Genomic DNA, 23,646 nt, shown 5'->3' on the forward strand with positions numbered 1-23,646 from the left:
CTGGAAAATTCAATTTCTGTTTGAATAAGTTTAGCTTTACCACCAGACTAAACAGAGAACTGTATAGAGTTTCTACACAAACCTGAAGGAAGAAACTGTTGTTTGAACCAAAGAAGTGATATCGTGGCACAGTGGAAGGATGGCTGATCAAACCAGAAAGAAAGTAAACACTTAGAATAATAGAATCAAGCAATGGTTTGGCTTGGAAGGAATCTTAAAGATCATCTACTTCCAAGTCCAACTTGCATGGTGGAGAACAAACAAGAGCTCTGCTCTAAAAAGAGCTTGAGCAATTTCAGGTGATGGAACACAGGAATAGTGGCAACAGACGCTCACATTGCCTGTTCCGGTGGATACCAGACAGATGTGAGAGTCCCTGGACTCCATGAGCGGGGTGATGGATTGCCAGGGACTGGTTTCTCTTGTGTGACAGTTTCCCCAGAGCAGGCACGGTTAATCTTGGCATGCCCTGGATACACTGGGGTACAATCTGTTTCTTTGAATGTATGAAACGTCTCCAAATGGGCTTCGGTTTTGCTCCGGCTCTCATACTTTCTTTCCAAGGTCAGCCCAGCCCCGAGGGCAGCCTGAGGGAAAGCTGCGCGCCGAAGTCAGCTCGCCAGCCCAGGGGACCACAGCCTGAAGGGGAACTAAACCCAAGCGAGACGGCCAGAGGAAGCGGGCTAATGCCCGAGAAAACGGGCTTAGCCAAACTGCGGGGAGATGCCTCCCAGGAGGTCATACAGAAGGCCACCGTGAGAACCAGCTCGCCCTGTGCCAGGTGCAGCACGCCCTCGGGGCTCGCCGGGGTTCGCCGGATCCCAGCAGCCATTCACCGCGCCGGACCCTTACCACCGAGCCGCGCCTGGCCGGGCCGGTCCAGGGGCGGTCCGGGGGCGGTCCGGGGGCGGTCCGGGGCAGGGCCGGGCCGGGCCGGGCCGGGCCGGGGGCGGTCCGGGACAGCCCGAGGACGGTCTGGGGGCGGTGGCCGTGGTTGCCGAGTGAGGCGGGGAGCGTTGTCCTCTCACCCCGCTACGTGGAGTGGGCCGGGGCAGCCGCCGGGAACCGCCGGGAGGTGAGCATGGGCCGTGAGTGCTGTGGGGACAGTGCCTCACTCAGTCCCTGGGCTAGGCTGGGTTGGGCTCGCAGTGCCGCCTGCGTGACGGGGAGCAGAGGGGAGAGAGGCTGGGCTTCTCCTTCTCCTGCGGTGCCGGGGCCCGTTTGCCTTCCTAGGCTGCGTGGAGAGCGCGGCTGGCGGGGCCGGCGCCCCCAGGGCGGTCGGGGTGCCCTGGCCAGGTGAGGCTGCAGTGCTGACGGCTTCCAGAAAACCAGCACCGAACGCCTCGGTTTGTTACTTTCTGCTGTGTTTTGAGGCCGTGTATATTCCTGCGGGATGCACTCTCCCAATCTTTGTAGCTGCTGCTTTCTCAGCTTTTATGCCCCAAATACCTTCCGTGGAAGTAATTTTTTAGTTTGCCTTTGTGTCTGCTTCCTCGTTGTATCGCACTGTACACGCTCAGGTAGGAAGTGCGATGGACAAATGAAGGCTGTAGAAGTGCTAACGCTGCCACATTTTTTAAAGCACTTGTAACAGGAAGCAGGATAATGCTTGGCGTAAATCTTCCTGACCTGGTAAAACATTACAAAAAACTATTTCTGTATTTATTTATTGCATAACGATGATCAAGCAGGGGCTCTTTATTAACTGCTTGTGTGACAAGAGCAAGATTTTGAGTGAAAGAGATGCCTGTATCAAACCCAGGAAGGAGCTGGTGCTCTGACAGTCCCAGACCTGTGCTGGTCACAGCCTTGATGGTACTTGCCAGCAGCCTGGGGAGCCACAGCTTGGTAGGAGAAATGCATTAAAAGTTAACGAGCTGAATCAAGGCTCTGGTGTGCCTCCAGCAGTAGCTCTTAGGTTTGTAGTGTTTTCTTCAGGGACTCAAGCAAGCTGCTGGATGTGTTTTGTTTTTCTTCTTCAGAAATTCAGCACCATGCACTTTGACTTGGACCATTTGGACATGTTTATATCCTTAAAAACTAAAAAGTTTTGCACAAAAGTTTTAGAATGCAGAATCCTTAATTCTGATATTTTAATTCACATATGTTGTGATGAATGAGAAGCACCTATTACTTTTTTTGGTATTACTGATTTCCTCTCTCCTTCTGAGGTTAGGACATTTTTTTTAATACTTTAATTACATTTTTTATAAATATAATTCTGTCTGCATGAGGCTATTCAGGTTCTTTTAAATGCCTCCTAACAGTACACTGAGAATGATATTGGAAATTTAATAACTTAATTTGGATTTGAACAAAAAACGTGCCACACTGTAATTCTTATTGCTTCATATTGACAGGTATCAGGAGTTATAATGGCTTAGAAAAATATTCAAAGTGTGGACTGTGAAATGAGCTTCTACCTGATACTGAAAGAAGGTACCATTTTCAATTTGATTATTGATAAGGCTGCTCTTTTCTCTATGTGAGAAAAGTTTGATGTGGAACACAATGAATAGGTAGAACTTCACTGTTGTAGAGTCAATCAGTGGTGGCCAGTTATATACAGCTACAGATACTGTTTTTGTTTCCTTCCTGCTGTTCTTTGGTAAAAGTTGTGGCAGTCACCTGAACTTGAAGAAGTACGTGTTCTTCAAGTTCAGATTTAGAACAGTTAGTACCATCTCAAAGTTGAACTGGAATTTAGCTCTTAAAAGACCTAGCTGTTAGAGGCTTCTTTGTTATTACGCTTTGACTGCATTTTGGGGGAGCTTCACCAAAATGCCCTGTATAATGGGTTTGTCTTAAAGATACAATTTTTCTATAGTTCTGCAGCTTGCAGGATTGTCTGGAAAGGAGACTAAAGGACTAAAGTTTGTGGTCATTGTGTCAATGTCAGAATACCCTTATTATAATGCTATTTCTTATCTTGGCCTAAATTTAAGTATTTGTTTCCTTTTAGTCCTTGAACCTGTCTTGCAAAGTTGCTTGACTCATGTGTAGCATTGTGTTGTTTTTGACAGAAAGTTCTTTTCCCTGAGATATTTGCTACAATTCTTGGTTAGTGTCTATTGCAAGATTTGATGCTCTTTTAAGTCATATCTCTAATGTACAGGAGGATGCTCTTGCTTTTACATTTAGGATGTCTGTAGAAAATTTGGTTTTGTATGTGTACGTTGCTGTCCAAATGATATATTTTGTAACGTCTTTTTTTTTCCTTTTCTTCGCTTTTTACAGGTAAACTGAAACTCCAAAAATGATGAGCTGCTTATTGGCCAGTTACAGGAAAAGCGCATATAAGGCAACTAAATAAGGACTGTGGCATGAGGGTTTTGTCAGGTAAACTATCCAAAAGAACTGTTTACCTGTAGACTGTTATATTCAATTATTGACCTCTGCACTGTGTGACCCTCCCTAATACCCCAGGCACTTCTGCATATGAAATGCTTCAAAAAAAGGAACTGCTATGGCTTATTTATGACTGAAGTGAATTATGTTGTATATAAAAGTAAGTCACAGCTTACTTTTCCATGGAGTACCTTATCTTCTTCCTGCCGTCTGTAGCTGGGTAGAAGGCAAATATTAACTGGGACCTGTGCAATAAATGTCTTGCAATGGACTGCTGCTTGTGAAACCAGCTTGCTTTAGAGTGAGAGGCAGCAGCATGCAAAATAATCAAAAGCTGAGGAAAGGTAAGGCCACTGAATGCAGATCTTAGCCTACAATGAGCTACTAGAAGGGGAAGGATTTAATTGTTTGCCAGCTGGTTGACAATAGGAAGCTTGGGGAGATCTCTGATGACACCTTATCAAAAAAATGCTGTGCATCTGAGAGGGAAGCAGGACTTGGTTAAAGTTTAGAGTTTCGTAGAAGCCACTTGTGGGCCATGAGGGCAGGGGATGTGTGTTCACTCATGTCTTTGTTGGAGAAAACTGAAAAAAAAAGACCTGAGGTGTGAATTGAAAATAAAATTATTGGACACTTTTTTTTTTTTTTGTGTCTGACCGCAGCAATTCATATTAGCTGTGGTTTCCACAGACATTTGACTTTAGATGCCAGTTTTAAGTAGCAGATTACACTGGAGTTACATGCTTGTCCTGCTGCAAAGAACTGCAAGTTACTGCTCTTAAAAGATGCCTCAGCTATATAAGAACAGTTCAGAGAAGGAGACCTGTAAATCCCTGTGATTGTTTCTCTTGTAAGCATTTGGAAAGATGAAGAAGAGTAGCTTGATCTAGTTTGGTTTTTAAAATGTGCAGTATAGCTTAAATCGCTTTTTTTTGTTTGTTTTTTTTTTTAACTATGCTGGTAAAAGAATATAACACTTATGCAAGAGTTACTCCATTAGGATAGTTCTGGTTCCAGGAAAAGTTCTAGTCAAAAGCTGAAAACTGAGCAGCTGTTTGTGAAAGCCAAGAGTCTCTGCACTTGAAATATTCAATGTCTGGGGCTAAATTACCAAATCCATGTTTTCCCTTCCCAAGATGACTAATGCTTCTTCTGATTTTTTTTTTTTTCTTAAGGAGTAATGCAGGGTCCAGAGGGCAGTGCAGCTTGAACAGTCTTACTACACCAATGGAAAAAACTTCTGGTTTGCAGCAAAATATGACATCTGTATTTTTGCTCATTGGTCATCTCATTGTACTGATACCTCTCTTCAGAGCTGGTAGGTTAAATACTTTGTTGAAATTACCATTTTAAAAAAGAACATCTGAAAGAGATTAGTTATGTGTATTTAGTAGGAAAGAGTTACCAAGAACGAGTACTGAGTTTGAGGTTTGTTTTTGCTTTAGCATGTTGATAGCTGAATGCCTCTGGTGGATTAAAATTGCACTAGAGATGCCATGAACAAGTGGAGATAATTTTTTTTTTTAAAATCCAGGCACATAAATTTAGGTCTCTGAGGCTTGGATTAGCCTCTCCATGTTTCTTATGAAGAAATCCCGAAATGATTGCCTTCCTTACTTAAGGTTAGCTAGAGAGTGCCTTCTTTATGAGATATTCTGTATGTCTAGTCCTGAAAGCAGTAGGGCTGAGTTTACTTTACAGTTAAGCTAGGCCTAGTATTTCAATAAAGTCTAGAACTACATAAGTTAATTCTGCTTGTCTTGCTACTTTTCCATAAGCAGTCTAAATACTAATGTCTCTGAATTATATTGAAATATATAGAGACTTATTTGGAAGTCTTTAAATGGGAAGGTAGTGATATTAGAAAGATTAGTGAAGATTTTATTTATTTTTAAATGGAATATGTTAACTTTGTATTTGTACAGCTATTCAGCAAGATTTGCAAAATCAGTTCAACCAGATGTTTTGCCGTTTCATAAAAATTCAGTGTTGAACATAAAATCACCAAATGGTTTGCACTGGAAGAGTCCTTAAAGATCATCAGTCACCAGTCCAACGCCCCTGCCATGAGCAGGACACCTTTCACTAGACCAGGTTGCTCAACGTCCCATTCAACCTGACTTTGAACACTTCCAGAGATGGGACATCCACAGCTTCTCTGGACAAATGTATGCAAAAGCTTGAAAGTTTTACAATCTGATTTATAGCCAAATGGTCAGCTCTCTGTGTGCTACAGTAATATTTTCCCATAAGTTTTTGTTTGCATATTTGATATGCAAACTTGTTTTTTGTCAACTTGTTGCACAGGCATAATTATAAAACTATGTTATGTTATTGGCCTTTTCTGTGATGTTCTGAATAATAGGCCTTCTGGATAAAGGTGCAAATGTCAGAAGGAAATAATATATTAAAGACAAGACTTCTTAATATAAATACTTTTTCTCTCCAGTTTTTTTCCTGATTTATTTTTGGCCTCCAGTCATAATATCAGAATACTGTCGGGAGCTCTGCCCTGCTACTGGTTGCACTGTGTTTTGCATAGATAGTATTTACTTTAAGAATCTGGTAATTCTGCAAAAGTACTAGCATGATTAAATAACAAGGACATGACAGGTAAGTTGGGAAGCTTGGAGTTGCCTGATGAATGCCATGGATCTTCTTACACTCTGGTTTGCAGTGAGGCTGTTTGGCTTGCATGTGCTTGTTGCTGGATACCTTAACAGAGGGAAGTTGTACCTTAAGTTTGTAAAATATGTGTTCATGATCTCAACCAGAAGGTGGTAACAAAGAAAAAATAATAGCCTTTTGATGTTTGAATGGTTAATTGTCACAGAAAGTTTTTCTAATTCTGTGTAATTTGAAATGGATAGTAATACTTCTTAAACATAAAAGTATGCAAATTAAAAGCATTAATAATTTTTTCTTTTATTTTTCTTTTTTATTCCTTTTTTTTTTACAGAAGGGTGTGTTATTTGTGATTACTTTGTGCTTGTTGGAGAGCCTGCAGCTATTACTTGCCCAATAATTACATTGCCAATGCTTCACTCTGATTACAATTTGACATGGTATAAAAATGGTAGTGCTACACCAGTGACCACAGAGACAGATGCCAGGATCCACCAGCGAGAGGGCTTGCTTTGGTTTATTCCTGCAATGCTGGAAGATTCTGGACTTTATGAATGCAATGTAAGGTAAGGAAGGAAGGAAACAAGTGGGTTGCTTGTGCTTGCAAGTGTGACAATTAATTTGTGGAACGTGAGTGTACAAAATTTAACCAGAATGCTTAGATCAGTTGAAAGCACTGTTTGGACCATGCTTTTTGTTTCTGCATGATGCCTGTGTTTCTCTGCTATTCTGCATATTTAGCACTGTAAAAGTGGGTCATACAGAAGGCTGTCTTTGTCTTAAAGCATGACCATACTAAAAATGGTCTGTGGGGTTGGTTGTTTGCTTTGTTTGTTTTGGATGAAGTGTAAAGTCACAGGAAAATGCCTTAACTTCTTTGGCTCTTCCTGTTGTGGCAATTCCAAAATTGCTGTTTGATGCTGACAGAAGAACGCTGGTTTCTTTGTTAGGACAAGACTAAATGCAGGAAGGTTCTAAGAGGAGCAAACTCTGCATTTTAATCACCGGACAGACTTTCTGGAGAGCCTAGCAGCTTTCTGGAAGTCTTTCTAGAAATCTACAAGGCTGAAAAAGGCTGAATCAAAAGGCTGAAAGAAGTTTTTATGATTAATTTTAAAATATTACCATGTGTTACTGATCAAAAATGAGAATACATTAAAAGAGCAAAGCAGTGTGCTAGACAGCTTTAGAGACTGAAAATAATGTCTCCTGTACTACTCAAATGATCTGAGCACAGAGAACTAAAAAGGAACAGATTATTTGAAAATAATCTATATCTAGCTTTTATAGTTCTTTAAAGCTCTTGCTAGATCAATATCTAAGATTAATGCAGTGGGCTTCACTACTAAGGTCGCTAAATCTTTTTTACAGTGGTTGAAATTCACTGTGTGCTGAACAGGAAATTAATTTTGGGAAGACATGCATAAAATGTTCTTTTCCTCATGGTATTGCCACAACACACTGAGAGCAGCCAATACAGGCTTTTCAGGTGGCCCTAAATTTGTTTCAGTAGAGTGTAGTTGTGTGTACTGGTGTGCATAGAGTACACCCGTTATGCTGGGGGAGTTTGGGTTGTGAATGTAGTAACAATGGTCAGTAAAAACTTCCAATGTCATAGGCATGTTTCTTCACTGGAGTTTACCATGAAACCAAAACTGGAAGTCAGAATAATGTAATAACGTGTAATCCTTTCAAAGCTACCCAGCTGCATAATTTTAATTTAAGTTTTCCTGCTATGGTTTTAGTTTCTTGAGGTATGAGATGTGTTCCTGTGGACACCTCACATCCTTGGCTTGCATAATATTGGCAGAACAAATAACTTGCTAAGGTTCAGTTGTATTACTGTAAGCAACATTTTGTACATCAGACACTTAAGCCTTAACTACAGCTCTGAGAAGTCCTGACATCCCCCCTCATGTGTCCAGAGCAAACTCCATTTCTGCTCACAACACGAACTCAGAGCTTATTCCCATCTCTTCACCTGGAACAGGGGCTGAGAGGCTGAGGATGGTGTTTACGAATTAAGGGAATATAGCAGGGGTGTTACAGAGGCAAGACTGGTGGAGATGCTGAAGTCCCTGTCCCTAACTTGCTGGAAATAATGAACCTTACTGTTAATGACCTGACTTGTTTGCTGTTTTAATTACAGGAGCCTTAACCACTCTAACAAAAAAACTATAAACTTAACAGTTTTTAAGAATGATAATGGTTTGTGTTTTAATGGAAAAATGAAGTTTGAACAAAAAGTGATGAGCACGAATACTGGAAAGATTATATGTCCTGATCTAGAGCAATTTAAAGATGAAGACAATAATCAGCCTGAAGTACAATGGTATAAGGTACTGAACGTGTGTATTTCATACATACAAGATACAAAATCTATTATTTAAAATGTCTTATGAAGTAACTGTGTAAAGCAGCTTTTGGAAGGGAAGGTTTATTTTCTCTACAGTTTGAGTAAGGCCTGAGTGTGAATAAGATTTGTGAAATTCTGGTTTATCCTTTGATTTTTTTTTATGTAGATAATAAGTTTTAAAGCTTGTATATTTCTGTAAATGGAAGGCTTGTCATAGCTATTTCAGTTTCTCAGAATACTAGGCATTGTTGATGATTCTTGTGCTGCTTGCTTTGGTTCTATGAAAATGCTCTGTAGACTGTGCAAGCTTGAAAATATGTATTTTATCTGTGTTAAGGTAAAATTCTGAACAGTTCAACTCCTAATTCTGATGCTGGTAATAAAGCAGGTACATGGGCCTATACATGTTAACTAACCTTGGTGCAGCACCTATACATCTTTTGAGGTGAAGACATTCTCCACTGTTTGTAGGTAAAGGAAGAGAAGGAAGCCTTTTTCCCTGAATTTGCATTGCCACAGAAATGGGAATACACCCAAACAGCACAAGGCACTGCTACAGCAGCTCTTTCATCACAGAGAAGTAGGGGTGCAGGCATGTATTCTCATACTCTGCTGCATGTGTAATAAATTCTGCCACACCTGAGCTAGGAAAGTGTCAGCTATTTAGGAAGGCTATCAACTAAAACACAGTGCTTGAAAATGTAAAAGGTTGACTGCAGTGATTTTTTTTTTTTTTAAAAGAGCAAGATATCAGACTTTGTTGGACTGTAGTGAGCTTGGAAAAGAATCTATGTCACGGCTTTCAATGAAGTCAGTGTTTGCCAAATATTTTAATCATCAGTAGAGTACAGTAACAGATTTGTCAGATTGTTTTAGTTCCCTTTAAATCACAGGTACCTTTGTGTTTAGGAGTGTAAACCTGGATTTCTTGAAGACAAGCGACTTCTTTTGGCAGAGGGTGAAAATGCTGTCTTGATTCGTAATGTCACGGTGCAAGACCGAGGAAACTATACTTGCCATATGGTATACACATATATGGGAAAACAATATAATGTTTCAAGAACCATAAGTCTAGAGGTTAAAGGTGAGTGCATGAGGTTATTCTCTTTTTGACTCTGCTTTAAACATTTGTATGCAGACATAAGGTATTTGGCATGTTGCTTTTCTGCTCTGTGAAATTAGAGTTGTAAGTTTTCTGTAATTTATTCCTGAACATAAAACTGAAAGGCAGTGAGGCATGTTGCTACCATTGAGCATTGCTTTTGAAGAAGAATTGTGGGGAAATGAGTAGTGCAGGGTTAGGAATGAGAATTACAAGAAAGCTGTGGAGGTATTGGAGGTATCCTCCTGGAGTGGAGGTATTGCTTTGCCAAAACAAATAGTGCACCATTAAAGTAAATAAACTTATAAATAGAAGCTTTTTTTATTGTGAGACTATCACAGCAAGTGACCTGCTTGAAGCCCTGTTTGTGAGCTTGCTCCTCTGTTGATGGGAAAGAAGATGTGACAAGCTGTATAAATAATATAAAGTTAATAAATCTTCCTCTGGAAAGGATTGGCTTACTGTTGGCACTTGGTTGTGCTTTTCTGCTGTCTCACTCTGCTGGTAGTGTCACTTACTGCTCTTACCATTGTGATTATGTCTTTTTGGGCAATGATGCTGGTGACTGGACTAGTAACATGATAATAGTCCTATCAGAATAGTTGGCTGGAGACAGCAGGTCCATCTTTTTAGGTTAAACCAAAATTCTGACTTTATATAGGTGATAAAAGAATAGTAGGTTGTTGGCAACCAATTTATACATCATGCAGAATGATACAATTCCAGCCCAGTTAAAGTACATGTTTGTTTAAACTTTTACTTTAAAAAATATTCACCTTATCTAGGAGGTCATTGAAACAACCACTTTTCTCTTCATTAACCATCTCTGAAAAAGTTAACTGCATTTTTTGGTTTTGTCTTTGTTTTCTGGTTTTGTGTTACTTTCCTTTCTGCTACCAGTAAATTTGAGATTTTTTTAAAAAGAATTTTAAAGGTAATTTTTTCTTTGTTAACTTGGGAGCTAAAATAGAATAACTTGGAGAGAGTAGAGCTAATATGAGACATTTCTGTTGTAAATTTGAAACTTGTAGTAATTATGGCACTACAAGAATACCAAATGACAAAACCAGACTCACTGTAAAACCAAAACTATTGTCAGTTGAACTAAGTAAGTTGAACTAACTTTTCCTGCCTGAAGGTTTTATTTTTCTTTGTTTTGGTTAGAAAAACCACTGCAGATGAAACCGGAGTTTATTTATCCAAGGAACAATACAATTGAAGTTGAACTTGGTAAGTAGTGACTATTGAAGAGATTATTAACTTTAACTGAAACAAATAAGCTCCTGGTCTTTGTGAAATGATATGGGAACAGTTACACAGACTTCAGCAAGACTGGGAGATTACCATGTGGATTGAGAATATCTGGAAGACAGAGGATAGATAATAGAACATGATTCCCACAAGTAATTTGTAGGGGGAAGTGACTGTGCCTAAAACTGGGGTCTCTTGACCAGCAGTTGTGCAGGATGCAACTATTTATTTGTTATTTATTTATTTATTTTCTATTATTGCTATCTGTCCTTTTAACCACTTCTCGGTGTTTGTGTCATGATGTGTCCTCATGATGTGCTATGTGTACATAAACCATATTAGGATAGGTAGCAGTTGACCAGTTCAGTAGCAGCTCTTTCTCTTCTTGTATATTTCCAGTCTCCCCTCTCCACAGCCTGGATTTTATTCCTTGTTTTAGAATAATAAAAATTTTCAGTACTGATCTTTTCTGAAAGGGCTGCTAGTTGATGCATATCCCAGGTACTGTTTATTTGGAAATTTCTTAAATAAAAGAGTCTGGGTATAAAGAATAACTTCTTCACAGGGAGGACAGTTGGGCAGTGCAGCAGGCTGCACAGAAGAGTTGTGCTGTCTTTAGAGGTTTTAGAACCTGACTGAATAAATCTCTAAGCAGCCTGGTCTGACCTCAGAATCAGGCCATACTTTGAGCAGGGAATTGGATTGAAGACCTCTCTTTTAACCTCAGTTATTCTGTAATTCTCTGGGCCAAGTATATGATATTGCAGTCTTTTCCTAAGCAAAGTTGCATGTGTTTAAAGTGCACCACATATTGGACAGAGTTGTGTTCTAGTGACAAAGTCCAGAAGAATGAGATTGGAGCTGCTTGAACTGTATTTTTTAAAATCATTTTGTACCAAAGGTAGCGGTTCAAACAAAATATTTGATTTAAATGGGCATTAACTGATTTTGGAGAAGTGTGATTGGCTATTTGCTAGAATTTCCTAGTACAGGAAACAGTTTTGTAATCTTCTGAGGAATTAGATCACCAGAGAAACTCTGAGCAAAGGTTGCATTTGGACTCTGACACCACTTGTGAGGTCAGGCCAGAGCACTGTGGATTATTTTTATGTGTGTCACCCTGATGGAATCTCACATAACACAGCTACTTTTGCTGCTGCTTTTTCTGACAGTGAGCTTGTAAATGTTGTGTTTAACAGATGTTTTCTTCTCCTGTTAAAGCTTCATGTTTCTTTTTATATCATGTGAGACACTTTTGTCTGTCCCAAACTCTGTCTTTGAATATATGGTATTAAACTGGACAGCACTGAAACACTGGTAGATTTTGTGTATGTGTGTTTGGGGGTCTTGTGGGGTTTTGGTGGTTTTTTGTTTTGTTCTCTTCTTTTCTTTTTGGCCTCAATAACTTGTGAAAGATAACTCACTCTGAAGTTGCCAGATTCTGGTGAGCATTGATAGATTTTGACCAGAATTGTGAATGAGCTTTAATAGAACTTATGTTCCTCTGAAGTTCAGAAGGCTTTGTTTTAAACAGTGAGAATATTCATGATCCGATACAAAAAGTATTAGTTTTAAAGGCTTACATTCCTGTGCTCTTCAGGTGGTTTTTAATTCTGTTGAAATAGTCTAAAATCGCTCAGCAGCCACTGAGCTGATATTAATTTTCTGGTAATTACAACTTCTCTGTCTTCATTACAAAACTTGCGGTTCTTTCACAATTGAGGAAATTTAAGAGATCTTGGATTAAAACAGGGAGACTTTCCATAGTAATTATTTTACCTCACATAACCCTAATCTTTGTGAGAAAACTTGCCTTTTTCTTTGTAATTGTAACTATAGAAGAAATTAAGTAATGTTACAGTTGGGCTTCCCTGTACTGTATCTCCCACCCATTAAAGTATCAGGCAAGTCTCATCCCTAGTTTTGACTGGTTATGACTTCTCATTTAATTCAGAAAAGTTCTTACTGATGCAGCCTCCACTCAGGAGTCTGATCTGCAGGCTCTTAAATTTACTGAGGGCAGTGTTAGTTTTTTTTCTATACTTGATAGTATTTTCTGAGCAATTTATTATTCCAGGGGCTGCCTGTGGCTCTCAGCCTAAGTCATTAAGTCTGTGTTATGGGACATCTTGTTTAGATTCCTTATTGTAGAATTTGGTCCACGTTTGTTATGGCTTGCACATAGCATTAATTAAAAGTTGTGCTGGTGTATTGTTGGATGCTTTGGACCACCTAGGATGAGCAAACTTTGATTGCCTTGAATACATTAGGGTAATAGCCACAGGTGAGACTAAAAGGAGGCTCCAGCCACAAAGTGGGTTTATTTTGACTACTGAGATCTACAAATGATTCCCTATTACAGGGGCACATGGGGGGCACTTTTTAAAGGAATTTGGTGAGATTTTTTTTTTTTTATTTGTTTTGAAATGACATTGCTATTCAAGTATTCAATTATTAGATATTCTCTGTCCAGTACCTTCAATGGGGTACTGGGGGGGAAAAAATAAATCCTCCTACTATGTGTCAGGCTGTGGGGCAGAATCTCTAAGCAGCTGCATGAACACCTGTATGGAAACACCTGTCTGATTTTTGAATGAGAAGTGTCAGGAAAAGGTGGTGTAGAAATGTAACAATACATTCATATTGTTCCATGAAGGCCATGGAACACTTGAGGTGTTTTGGGCTTTGTTTTGTTTTTTTTTTTTTTTTTGAATAATTGGGCAATGCACTAAACCACATCTTTAAAAAAATTAATTGTTGTGGTGGAATGATGTGAGGGAAGAGATCGGGGAGCATCTCTTTCTATGTGAGCTCTTTTTCAAGTAACTGCTTTCCATGTGAGCTAAAGGTTTATTCCATACTTTTGTTAGAGACCATCCCTTGGTGGAAGCATCTAGATCTGATGCGGTTCTAGGAAATGAAAGACTAAGATCTTTACATAGGCCAGCTGAGAGAGCCCACCTTCTCCTATCAAATCGTAACTTCCGTGGGTAAAATACAGAAGGAAAGGAATCCAAGAAAGCTGCTTACCTTCCTGTACATGGAGCTTGCTGAGGTACATTGGCAGTAAATATATTTTGCAAATTGGCTTGCTTAATACTGAGGTGTTCTGTAAGATCTGGACTCTTGGTCACAAAGGAGCTGAGTGACAGGTGAGCTTGCTCTGGAAATAAAGTGTGATAATATTCAGAAACCATTCCAGTGCCAGTGGACAGGCCACAAAACCCTGATTTGGAGTTAAGATATACATGATCACTAAGAAAGAGATTCAGCTCCCAGATGCAGTTGTCTGCACATGGGTATGTGCACATGATCAGAGGTCCTTAACTCAGGCAGGTGTCAACAGGGGCTCAGTTCAGTTGCCTACACATAGAGTGCTGTTTTGGGTGGTCTGGCTATCTATGGTGTTCTTGAAGATCTGGAGTCCTGTGTGACAACTCCATGTGGATACCTTGGATGCAGGAGAGCATCTTGGATGTCACCATAGGTGTACATGCAACTGATTTGAGCCCTGGAGGTCTTTCAGTGGAGTCTGGAGAGTAATTCAGTTAAAGTATCTACTGTGTGTGTGGACTTCAGCAGAGATGAACTCTGTTACTAGCTTAGACATCTAGCTTGCATATAGATGCAAACATTTAAACACCTACATTTAGGCTGGAATTTATATCCAGATCATAGACACCCATATTTGGAATACAAATGGATGAGTTTTAAGGACTTTGCTTTTCATAAGGTGAAGAGGTTTCTTTTATATTCCTCCTTTTCCCAGCTGTTCCCTCATCACTTGATTCTCCTCTTATTACAAGACCTTCAGTTGCTGTGTTTACTTTTTTTTTGTAGGTTCTCATGTAGTTATGGAATGTAACATATCAAGTGGCATAAATGGCTTGATTCCATTCTGGCAGGTTAATGATGAGGATGTTGATATCTTTGATAAAACCTACAGGGAACAGTTTTATGAGTAAGTATTTTTATACACTGAATGTGTAGTGCATATGTAGGTGAAGTAATCTGCAGTAATTTACAGTAAATTCACTATAAAGTAGACTACTGGTCAAATGCCACTAGTCATTGAAAGGTGGATTAGAAGTCTGTATCAAACACAGTATTTTCTTATTGCTTGGTTTTAAAAGAATAAAATTTTATTATAAATACTGTGTCTGATACAAATGGAATGAAGCAATCATGTAGATTTTTATAATGGTGTTGTGAAGTACAGTTTTGTAATGCTCGCTTATTCATGATTTCTTACATGATTTTTTTTTACTAGTACGTTAAAGCCTGTCCTCTATCATTAATACAGGTAGTATAGATTGTTCCAAAATAAAAAGTCACCCAGCTTATTTTATTTGTGGAAATGGTCCTTTTTAAAGTACAGACACAGCTGCTAATCCTCAAGAACATAAGGCAGAAACTCTTGTTGCAGGACATTTGGGTTCCAGTGTTTGACTGCCCTGAAGTTAAAAAGTGTTCAGGTGGAATTTCAGATGGGAAAGTGATTCAATTTGTGTTCATAGCCTCTTGTCCAGTCAGTAGGCACTACTGAAAAGAGCCTGGCTCCCTCTTCTCCACTCCTTCCTCCCATCAAGTATTCACACACATTGATGAGATCCATCCTCTACCCCTGAGCCTTCTCTTCTCCAGGCTGAGCAGTCCCTGCTCTCCTGTGTCATGGATGCTCCAATTCCTTATCTGTCACATCACTGCACATGACTTGCTCCAGCAAATCCATCTCCTGTATTATGCAGCCCAAAACCAGCCCCATTACTCCAGATGTGACCTCACCAGTGCTGAGCAGAGGTGAAGGATCATTTCCCTTAACCTGCTGGCAGTGTATTTCCTAATGCCGTCCAGGATGCCTGGGATCTGGTTATTCATCCTCATATGCAGGATTTTCATTTTGCTTTGAACTTTATGAGGTATTTTTTTATTTGTCCATCCTGTCAAGGTTCCTCTGGATGCTGGCTGTTGTAACAGACATCCCTTTGAGTTTTGTGTCACCTGCAAAAACTGCGAATGGTGCACTCTGTCCAACTCAGGGGAAAAAAAAACAACAAACCCAACCCAAAAAACCCCTAAAACAACTAAGTCCAGTATGTTTTTAGTTCATGAAATTGCTACAGGGGTATATTTATTGTGCTTCACTAGCTTCTTAGGTTTATACAGATAAAAAAATTAATGTTTTTGTGTCTTTGAATAGATAAATCTGTCTTCTATTCAGCATAGATATTCAGATATGTACAGATGTTTCCCTTTTACCTTGTTTAATGACAGAGAGGGGTTGCCTCATGGTCTTGCTGTATCTGGAACAAAATTTAACATTTCAAATGTGAAAGTAAAGGACTATGCTCATAAATTCTTTTGCCACTTCATATATGGTTCTCAACAATTTACAGCCTACATCAAATTGGAATACCCAGGTAAGAGATCTCTCGATAAAATTGCTATAATTGATTTACTTCTCAGTTTAGTTTGACAATGCCCTACTTAAAGCTGTGTGATGTACTTTTATACAAAATGGGCAGTGCATCTCAATACCTTTCTTTGTGAATTTTTTTATCACATTCTTAGCAAAATGAAAGAAAATGACACTTTTGATTTGCTTTGTCTTCTCTCATTCAGTATTTTAGGAATGAAAGTGGATATGAGCTCTAACTTGTTACTTGGCTGTAATTTCTTCATAAAGATTATCAGGGTAGGATTTACCCTCAGAAGTTCTTTAATGTATTGACTAAAAAGTGCAGTTTTGTTTTAAGGACAGTAAATGAGTAGGTTCATTGACAGGTCATTGAAGGGGCAGAGACAATGGAAGGCCAGTTGGTCTGGGGAGATTAGCAGGTCGGGAAATCACCTCCCCACCTTTGACTTCCTTGCTTTCTGACTGATTGTACAATAATTCTCACTCTACTGCTTTGCTGGGTTATATGTCAATATTTTATTTTGGTTTTTCAGCTGAAGAGCAGTCTCATTTACCATATTGTATTTTTTCTCTGAAAGATAAAGTAGGCTTATCAGATAACAGTAATAAACAGAAAGCATACATTAAACAGTTTGTCCTGTTCTTTCACTCCTGTTAGAACAAAAATATTCGAATGATTAAACAACTTTGTATAATCCTTGTCTTTTTCTGGTTCTAGTTTATAGTTGTACTTTGTTTTCTTTCTTATCCTGTGCTGCTGCAGCTCGAAACATTCAGGGATACTTAATTGGAGGAGGAGTTTCCTTGGTATTTTTAGTACTTTTTACTCTCTTTATCTACAAGATATTCAAGATTGATATCGTACTTTGGTATCGGGACTCCTGCCATCCTTTCTTGGGGAAAAAGGGTATGTTTATGTAACAGTGCTTAGTGTTGTTTTGAGTTTCCACCTTTACTTGTAAAGCAGTTTATTACTCTCATGGATCGTGATTGATCTTCCTTGGGGTTTTTGAAAGGATAATATTGTTTATAGGATGTTTAGAATTAGTTCAGATGACAAAAGCATCTAAAGGGGAAAAAGATCAGCAACTTTCCAGGAATCCAGAACTATCATTGCTTTTCCTGAAGACACACCCCAGTGGTTTGAATACTGTTCAGACATCAGTTTTTCAGATTACTTTTAATTACTGTTGTTACAGAAAGCAGTAATGCATTAGAATTGTTAAGTGGTTTTTATTTTCCATAGATGACACAGGAAAAATATAACTTTCTTTTGTTTTCTATTTAAAGACATAATTATTTTACTTTCTGCAAATTTTGCTTTTCTGGCATTCAAAAAAATGTTGATAGGAATGTTGTCTATGAGAGTATGCTGAAGTATGGATAATTTCCAAACATCTGAGAGGAGATACATGGCTAGAGAAACAGAAAGTATCTTCTACAGGTATTGATATTCTCTTAGATTTTCTTGGAAGTCTCTTAAATTAGGTCCTTCTGAAAAGTTTGATCCAAAATATCCAAAACAATTTGGATCTTGAAATTTGACACTTACTTTGTTTTTATTGTCATATCTAAGTGGTTGCTGTGGGTTGGAACTCCAGGTTGCAACACCACCTATGAATTACATGGCAACTGGAATTTTAAATATCAGTTTTACCACTGGGTTCACTGTTTTCCAGGTAATTCAATGATGACATTTTAAATTTAGTGTTCAAAAGAGAAAGTTGCAACTTAATTTTGCAGGTTTCTTTTGCCTATTCAGATTCAGCATTCTGAATTATAGAAGGCCTGATCCTACAAATATTTCAGGCTTTGTATAGTCATATATGCTTAGCTAATATATCGCAGTTAGGACTTAAAACAATGATTCATGTAAGGGAAAATCCCCCAGAGTTTAGAGATTTTGTTTGTTTGCCTGCTTGTTCTTATAACATCAGAATTCATTTTCATGGAAGTTCTATTGCTCACTCCTTAGTTTCAGATGAGAAGATCTATGATGCTTATGTTCTGTATCCAAAGAACAGAGAAAGCTGCTCGTATTCATCAGATATTTTTGCTCTGAAGTTACTGCCAGAGGTCTTAGAAAGACAGTGTGGCTATAACCTCTTCATACTTGGGAGAGATGATTTACCAGGAGAAGGTAAGTTAGCTGAAGACAAATTTGACTTGAATTTTCTTGTTGACCTGAGAATACAACTGAGAAGAAGCAGGCAGTCAGATGGGATTCTAAATATCTCTCATCATCAAATGAGCTTTTTTTTTTTTTTAATAACAGTTGAAGGATTTTAGTAGTGGTTTGAGAAGGAAGGGTTCCCTGAGAAGTAGAATCTAAAGTGCTGCTTAATTTTTCCAGTTTGAAAAAATGCAATAGTCTGTTCCCAGGATTTTGCCTGGAGTTTTTGTGTGGTATTTACCATATTTCACTGTTTGTGAGTTAACTGACTGGAATGCCATTGAAGGGTGGAATCTTTTTTTCTCTTCCACTTATACACTCAACTGGTTTTGTACATGTATCAGAACAGACTGTTTAAAGTAAAAAGGTCCTGTGGTTGTGAAACTTGGGGTTTTTTTTTTTGCATTTGTACCTATGATGGTAATAAAATGGCATTAGCAAGTTGATAGTTGGTAGCTCTTCTCTGTTTCTGGTAAAAAGGGCTATAGACATAGAATTTGATGGGGTCAGGTTGTGTTGCATTGGCCAGATCTCTGTGATTGGCTAACCCAAGAGCATGCTTGCATGCTCATATCCTTTCCCTATTTTGATGTAAAGTGTGTTGGCTTAAATATCAAATAGTTAATGAACCAGCTGCAGAATACTGGTAACAGGAAATAGAAATGTGCAACCTTAATTTTGCACAACTTTTTTCTCTACAGCTGTGATCAGTGTTGCTGATGAAAAAATCCGTCAAAGTAGGAGAGTGATAATTGTTTTAGTACCAGAGCCCTCCTGTTACAGCATTCTGGAAGATGAGTCTGAAAAGCAGCTAGCCATGCACAGTGCTCTTATCCAAGATGGCATTAAAGTAATTCTCATTGAACTTGAAAAAATACAAGATTATGCAACCATGCCAGAATCCATCAGATATATTAAGCAAAAGCATGGGGCTATCCGATGGAAAGGGGACTTCTCAGAAAGGTCCCACTCAGCAAGTACCAGATTTTGGAAGAAGGTGCGCTACCAGATGCCATCCAGAAAAAGTGGCTCTTTATCAGGTTTGCATTTGTTACCAAAAGACTTGAATTTGCCTTAAATAACAAATGAGAAATGACACTTAATGACTGATTCAGTTCACACAGTTGGTGATGGGTTGATTGGATGTCACATGTGTCTGTTTTGTGCAATCTCATCCAGATTTACTGGAGTGAAGGTATTACAGCTTCATCTACAGATGTGAATTGTTTTTACTTTTGGCTGGATCAACAGAACACTTTGAAATATCATCAGTAGGAAATGTAGGAAGTACACAAGTACTTTTCCAAGAGTGATTCTGTGAAATTCCCTTGTATTAAAAATGAAAGGACAAAAAACTTCAAAAAAATTGAAACCAATGAAGAATTTTTTTTTTCTACAGTTGAAGTTTCAATATGAAGGGAATTACACTAATTATGGTTGTGATATTATGTAACGTGCATGGCTGGTGCCAGTAAATATTTTTTTTTTTTAATCAAATGGCACAGAACTTTTCTTTGTTAGAAGTTTGTTATTTGCCTTGTTCAGTTGGCAGAAAGGTAAATCCCCCTGTGTTACTGCATCGGTGCGTTATCATCCAGGAGAAAAGGTAAGAGAGAATCCCAGCACTCCAAAAGTGCTGTTGAACCTGACAAAGCTTAAATACTCTTCCCTGATCTTTTTTACATTTGAAAGATCAATGCCATTTTTAGTCACTTGTCATATGCAGATGTTGTAGAAATTGTTTTGAGTCAAAGATTAATCTCCAGAGAACTTCTTCTTTCCACTTAAATAGCTTAATATATTTATTTACCCAAGTGGAACAATTGGTTAATGATACAGAATCTGTCCTGAGGGGTACAGGATTATTGACTTAATCGACCTTACTATAAGAACCGTGTCAAGGGGAGCAGAGAGAAAGAGAGAGAGAGAGAGAAAGAAAGAAAGAGAGAGAGAGAGAGAGATATGCCCTGTGTTACCCCATGCAGCTGCTGGCTTTTCTCCTTTCCCTCTGCTCTGATATGTAAGGAATCTGAGATGACTCTGTGCTGGAGGCTGCAGTCACGGCTTTCCAAACAAAAGGGAAAGGAAGTTGTGTAAAATGTTGACTCCTTTCTTTCATTTTAAAATTTATTATTAATAGTATTTTGTATGCTCCAAGTGTTAACTCTAAAGTTACGTTTGTCTTGTAGGCAGTGATGTAGTTGGCAATGATCAATTCTTTTTCTGGGGGAGGGAATTGATTTGATTGATTAAAAAAATTCATCACACCTCTTTAATGCTATGTTTATAGCTATTAATTTTATAGAAACAGGAGATGAGAGCCAAATTGCCCATATAATTTCAGTCTGTTCTTAAGTTATGCTTTTAGGTTGTGAGATCTTGTTGTATAGGGAAGCATCAGGAATTGACTGTTACTGCTGCTTGCAACTCTGAATTTCTGTGTCCTCATCAGCGTCTTTCTTGCAGCACCTTTTGCTCTCCTCCCATTCAAACTCCATCCTATACTTTCTCTTGCAGCTCCTTTATCTTGAAACAAGCAACTCGCTTTTGTGTCAAACTCCATCATTTTCCAAGCTCTGCTTGAAGGCTGTTGTTAAGACAGTAATAGGCAGAAATTTTCCCTCTGGTATCTCCACTTGTTTGTCTGAAAAAAAAAAAAATGCTCTCCAACCTTCAAAATTTATCTATTCATTTATACACTCCAGTGTTGGCTTTTCTTCTTTCATGGCTCAAACAATTTTCTTGTATCTCCATACTCAACCAAACAAAACTGTTCTGGTTGATAAGTGACAAGAACAGTGGAAGTAGGTTCTTCTCCTATCTAAATTACTTTGCTTTCCTCAGTGTGTTCTGGAAACCTGAAACAGTGCTTTTGAGAGACAGTGCTTTCTGAGCTTTGTGAGTTATGTGTGTGTTTGGCCAGAATGGAATATCTTCATTGCAAGAGGAAGGGTGGAAAGTGCATTTGAAATGTCAGACTAATTCAAACTGTTACAACACTGAAATGTTTTATTGATGAATTTTATGTATGTACAGACCTATGCAAATGCTCATAGTCTTTTCTCATTCTGTGTTTTAGTCACAAGAGAAGTGTCAGGGGAGGATCAGTCCAAGTCATGAAGTGCCATATTTACTTAGCTGTTCATGAAGTCTGCCTTTAAATATGGTGTGTGTTCAGTGGCAGTCTGTTGGTAGGCTCAAAGAGCCTTGAGAGCCATCTGAAGTTACTGAAAGCCATCTGAACAAGGTTAATTGTTAGAGTTCACATTGACAGAAGAATCAAATAGGACAGAAGCTGTATGGTTTGGCCACAAAACTCTTCTTTAAGAAGATCCCTGTATCAAATGTGAAGACCAGATGCTGGCATTATGGTATTTGTACTCTTGAGAACTAGGGTGTAACACTGACTTTGTGCTTTCACTTTGACAGCTCAGAGTATGCAGGCCAGCCAACTGAGTTCCAGCGACCTCAATCCTCCTAGTTCCTCCTGCTGATTGGAACAGATTGAAAGAACTGCTACTTGTTATCCCTAACTTTAGAAATGAAATGTTATTTTACTGAGCCAAAATAGTGTTTTTAAAAAAATATTTGTTCCTTTTCATGTATTTATACAAATGATGCTAAAGTTTTCATGTATGTTATGTAGAGGCACTTTGAGAAAGAGTCCATTTTAAAATTTAATAAAGGCACTACATATTTTTTTCATAGAGCACTGCTGTTTCTTTTGCCCTCATTTCTTCACTAAAGCATGTTGACAATGGCAAGCAGCAGTTGTGACTTAGTGGCTTAACAAGACTGCTATAATAGATCTTCATTCAGGCTGTTGCCAGTCAATCTGGCTGTGGTACAACACTAGCACAAACCACCTCATCCTAGGCAAACAGAGGCTGTGAGCTTGGCTCTGCTCTCTCTGATACTCTCCTTGCAGCACAGTGAAGCTAGAGCAGCTCCAAGGCTGCTGCATTGCTCTCTGAGACCAGCATGGTGCTCAACAGTGCCATACTGAGCAGCCTTCTGCTGCAGCTCCTCAGGAGCTGGGGAAATGGAGCTTTTGTATTTCTTGGTTGTTTGAATATACTAGGTTATTTTCTCTGCCCTTCTTTACTTTCTAAATTGCATTTTAAAAGGATACCTTAATTTTTTGTCCATATAAACCCAGAAATGTAGGTGATAAAGTGATAGTTCTCTTGGCTAGAATGGCTCTAGAAGCAAAGGTGGCTCAGTGCATGTGAAGAGCATCACTGAGTAGTTTTCCCACACACCTTGTCCTGATGGACTGCTCCAGCTCTGCAGGGCTTGTAGCAGGCTTCTCAGCACCTCGTGGGCAAAACCAGCAGTTAGCTATGATACACAAAGTGGGGGAAAAAATGTTTTCAGAGATGTTTTAATGTAAAAAGGATTGCTATTGTTACCAGCAAAATTACTTTCTGCAGGAGTGTTAATAGATTTTGAATTAAGTTATTTGTATTGTCTATGTTTTAATAATTAATTGTTATTGCATTTAGAAATTTAATCTGCCTAAAGACAAAGGGTTTCTTAGATTGAGAGGGGATCTTGTTCTGACTGATTGTGGGTCCCTAGAGGGCAGTCCTGGGCCACCCACTCTGAGGCAGCTGATGCTTCGGATATCCTTGGGCTAAAGGCAACAACGATTTAAACTTTATAGTAGGCTGGACAGTCTGTAGCAGCAACTTCAACATTTCTGAACAACACGTGGCAGCTGTGGTTTTTGAACAGACAGTGGATTAATCTTTACTGGACAACATGTGGCAACAACAAATTAAACTTCTAGGAAGAGGAAAAAAAGGAAGAAGGAAAGATAAGGAGATAGAGAGAAAAAAAATCTGAGTTAGCACCAAGAGTTCCAGCACTGTCTCTTGTCGGGTTCCTGTGGATGGTGAGTGCAGGGATGATGGGTTCATACCCTACCACTCTCTGTTTTGCTATTTATAAACCAATCCTTGCTCATGTGCATTTTGTTATTCTTGGAACTTTTTGGAGGGAGACTGGTGGGGGGGGGAGGGGTGGCTCTTATGGTTTCAAATCCCTTTCCCTGACTGGTGCAAGTGCATTGCTGTCTCAAACTTGTTTTTAGAAATAGTTACCCAAGATAAGCAAGTTGATCCCAGAAAAGCACTCTCCTGCCTTTTTTTTCAGCTGCACCTTATCTAGTTTGCTTGGTAATGTTCCTTTTCTTTTCTGACAAATTTTTGAGCCATTAACTCTTTCAGGTTTCAGTTTCTCACACTGATATGACTGTAAAAGGAGTGGAAGGAAGGAATTGCTTAATGAAAATCACATATGGTTGCTTGGGAAAATATAACATTTATATAAAAGTTATTAGTCAGTCTTCAGTCTTTTGTGTAAAAAAG

General features: G+C 38.8%; 1 protein-coding gene across 1 annotated transcript; it reads left to right on the plus strand.

Annotated features, from left to right (window-relative positions):
* Positions 1-3,707: 3,707 nt before the first annotated feature.
* Positions 3,708-19,352, plus strand: LOC134057991 (interleukin-1 receptor type 1-like). Its single transcript, XM_062515041.1, has 10 exons — positions 3,708-4,666; positions 6,308-6,539; positions 8,123-8,312; positions 9,239-9,413; positions 10,596-10,661; positions 14,523-14,643; positions 15,957-16,102; positions 16,865-17,008; positions 18,077-18,241; positions 18,976-19,352. Exons 1-10 carry the CDS (start codon positions 4,492-4,494, stop codon positions 19,350-19,352), a joined length of 1,791 nt encoding a protein of 596 aa, XP_062371025.1. The 5' UTR covers positions 3,708-4,491.
* Positions 19,353-23,646: the final 4,294 nt, after the last annotated feature.

Source organism: Cinclus cinclus, chromosome 2 (genome assembly GCF_963662255.1).
Source record: "Cinclus cinclus chromosome 2, bCinCin1.1, whole genome shotgun sequence".
NCBI classification, from domain to species: domain Eukaryota; kingdom Metazoa; phylum Chordata; class Aves; order Passeriformes; family Cinclidae; genus Cinclus; species Cinclus cinclus.

Excerpts from the sequence above, each read along its gene's own strand:
- LOC134057991 (XM_062515041.1), top strand. The coding sequence starts at position 4,492 with ATGCTTCTTCTGATTTTTTTTTTTTTCTTAAGGAGTAATGCAGGGTCC. Across the intron at positions 6,540-8,122 it reads CTTTATGAATGCAATGTAAG|GAGCCTTAACCACTCTAACA; the intron begins GTAAGGAAGGAA and ends TTTTAATTACAG. Across the intron at positions 18,242-18,975 it reads AGATGATTTACCAGGAGAAG|CTGTGATCAGTGTTGCTGAT; the intron begins GTAAGTTAGCTG and ends TTTTCTCTACAG.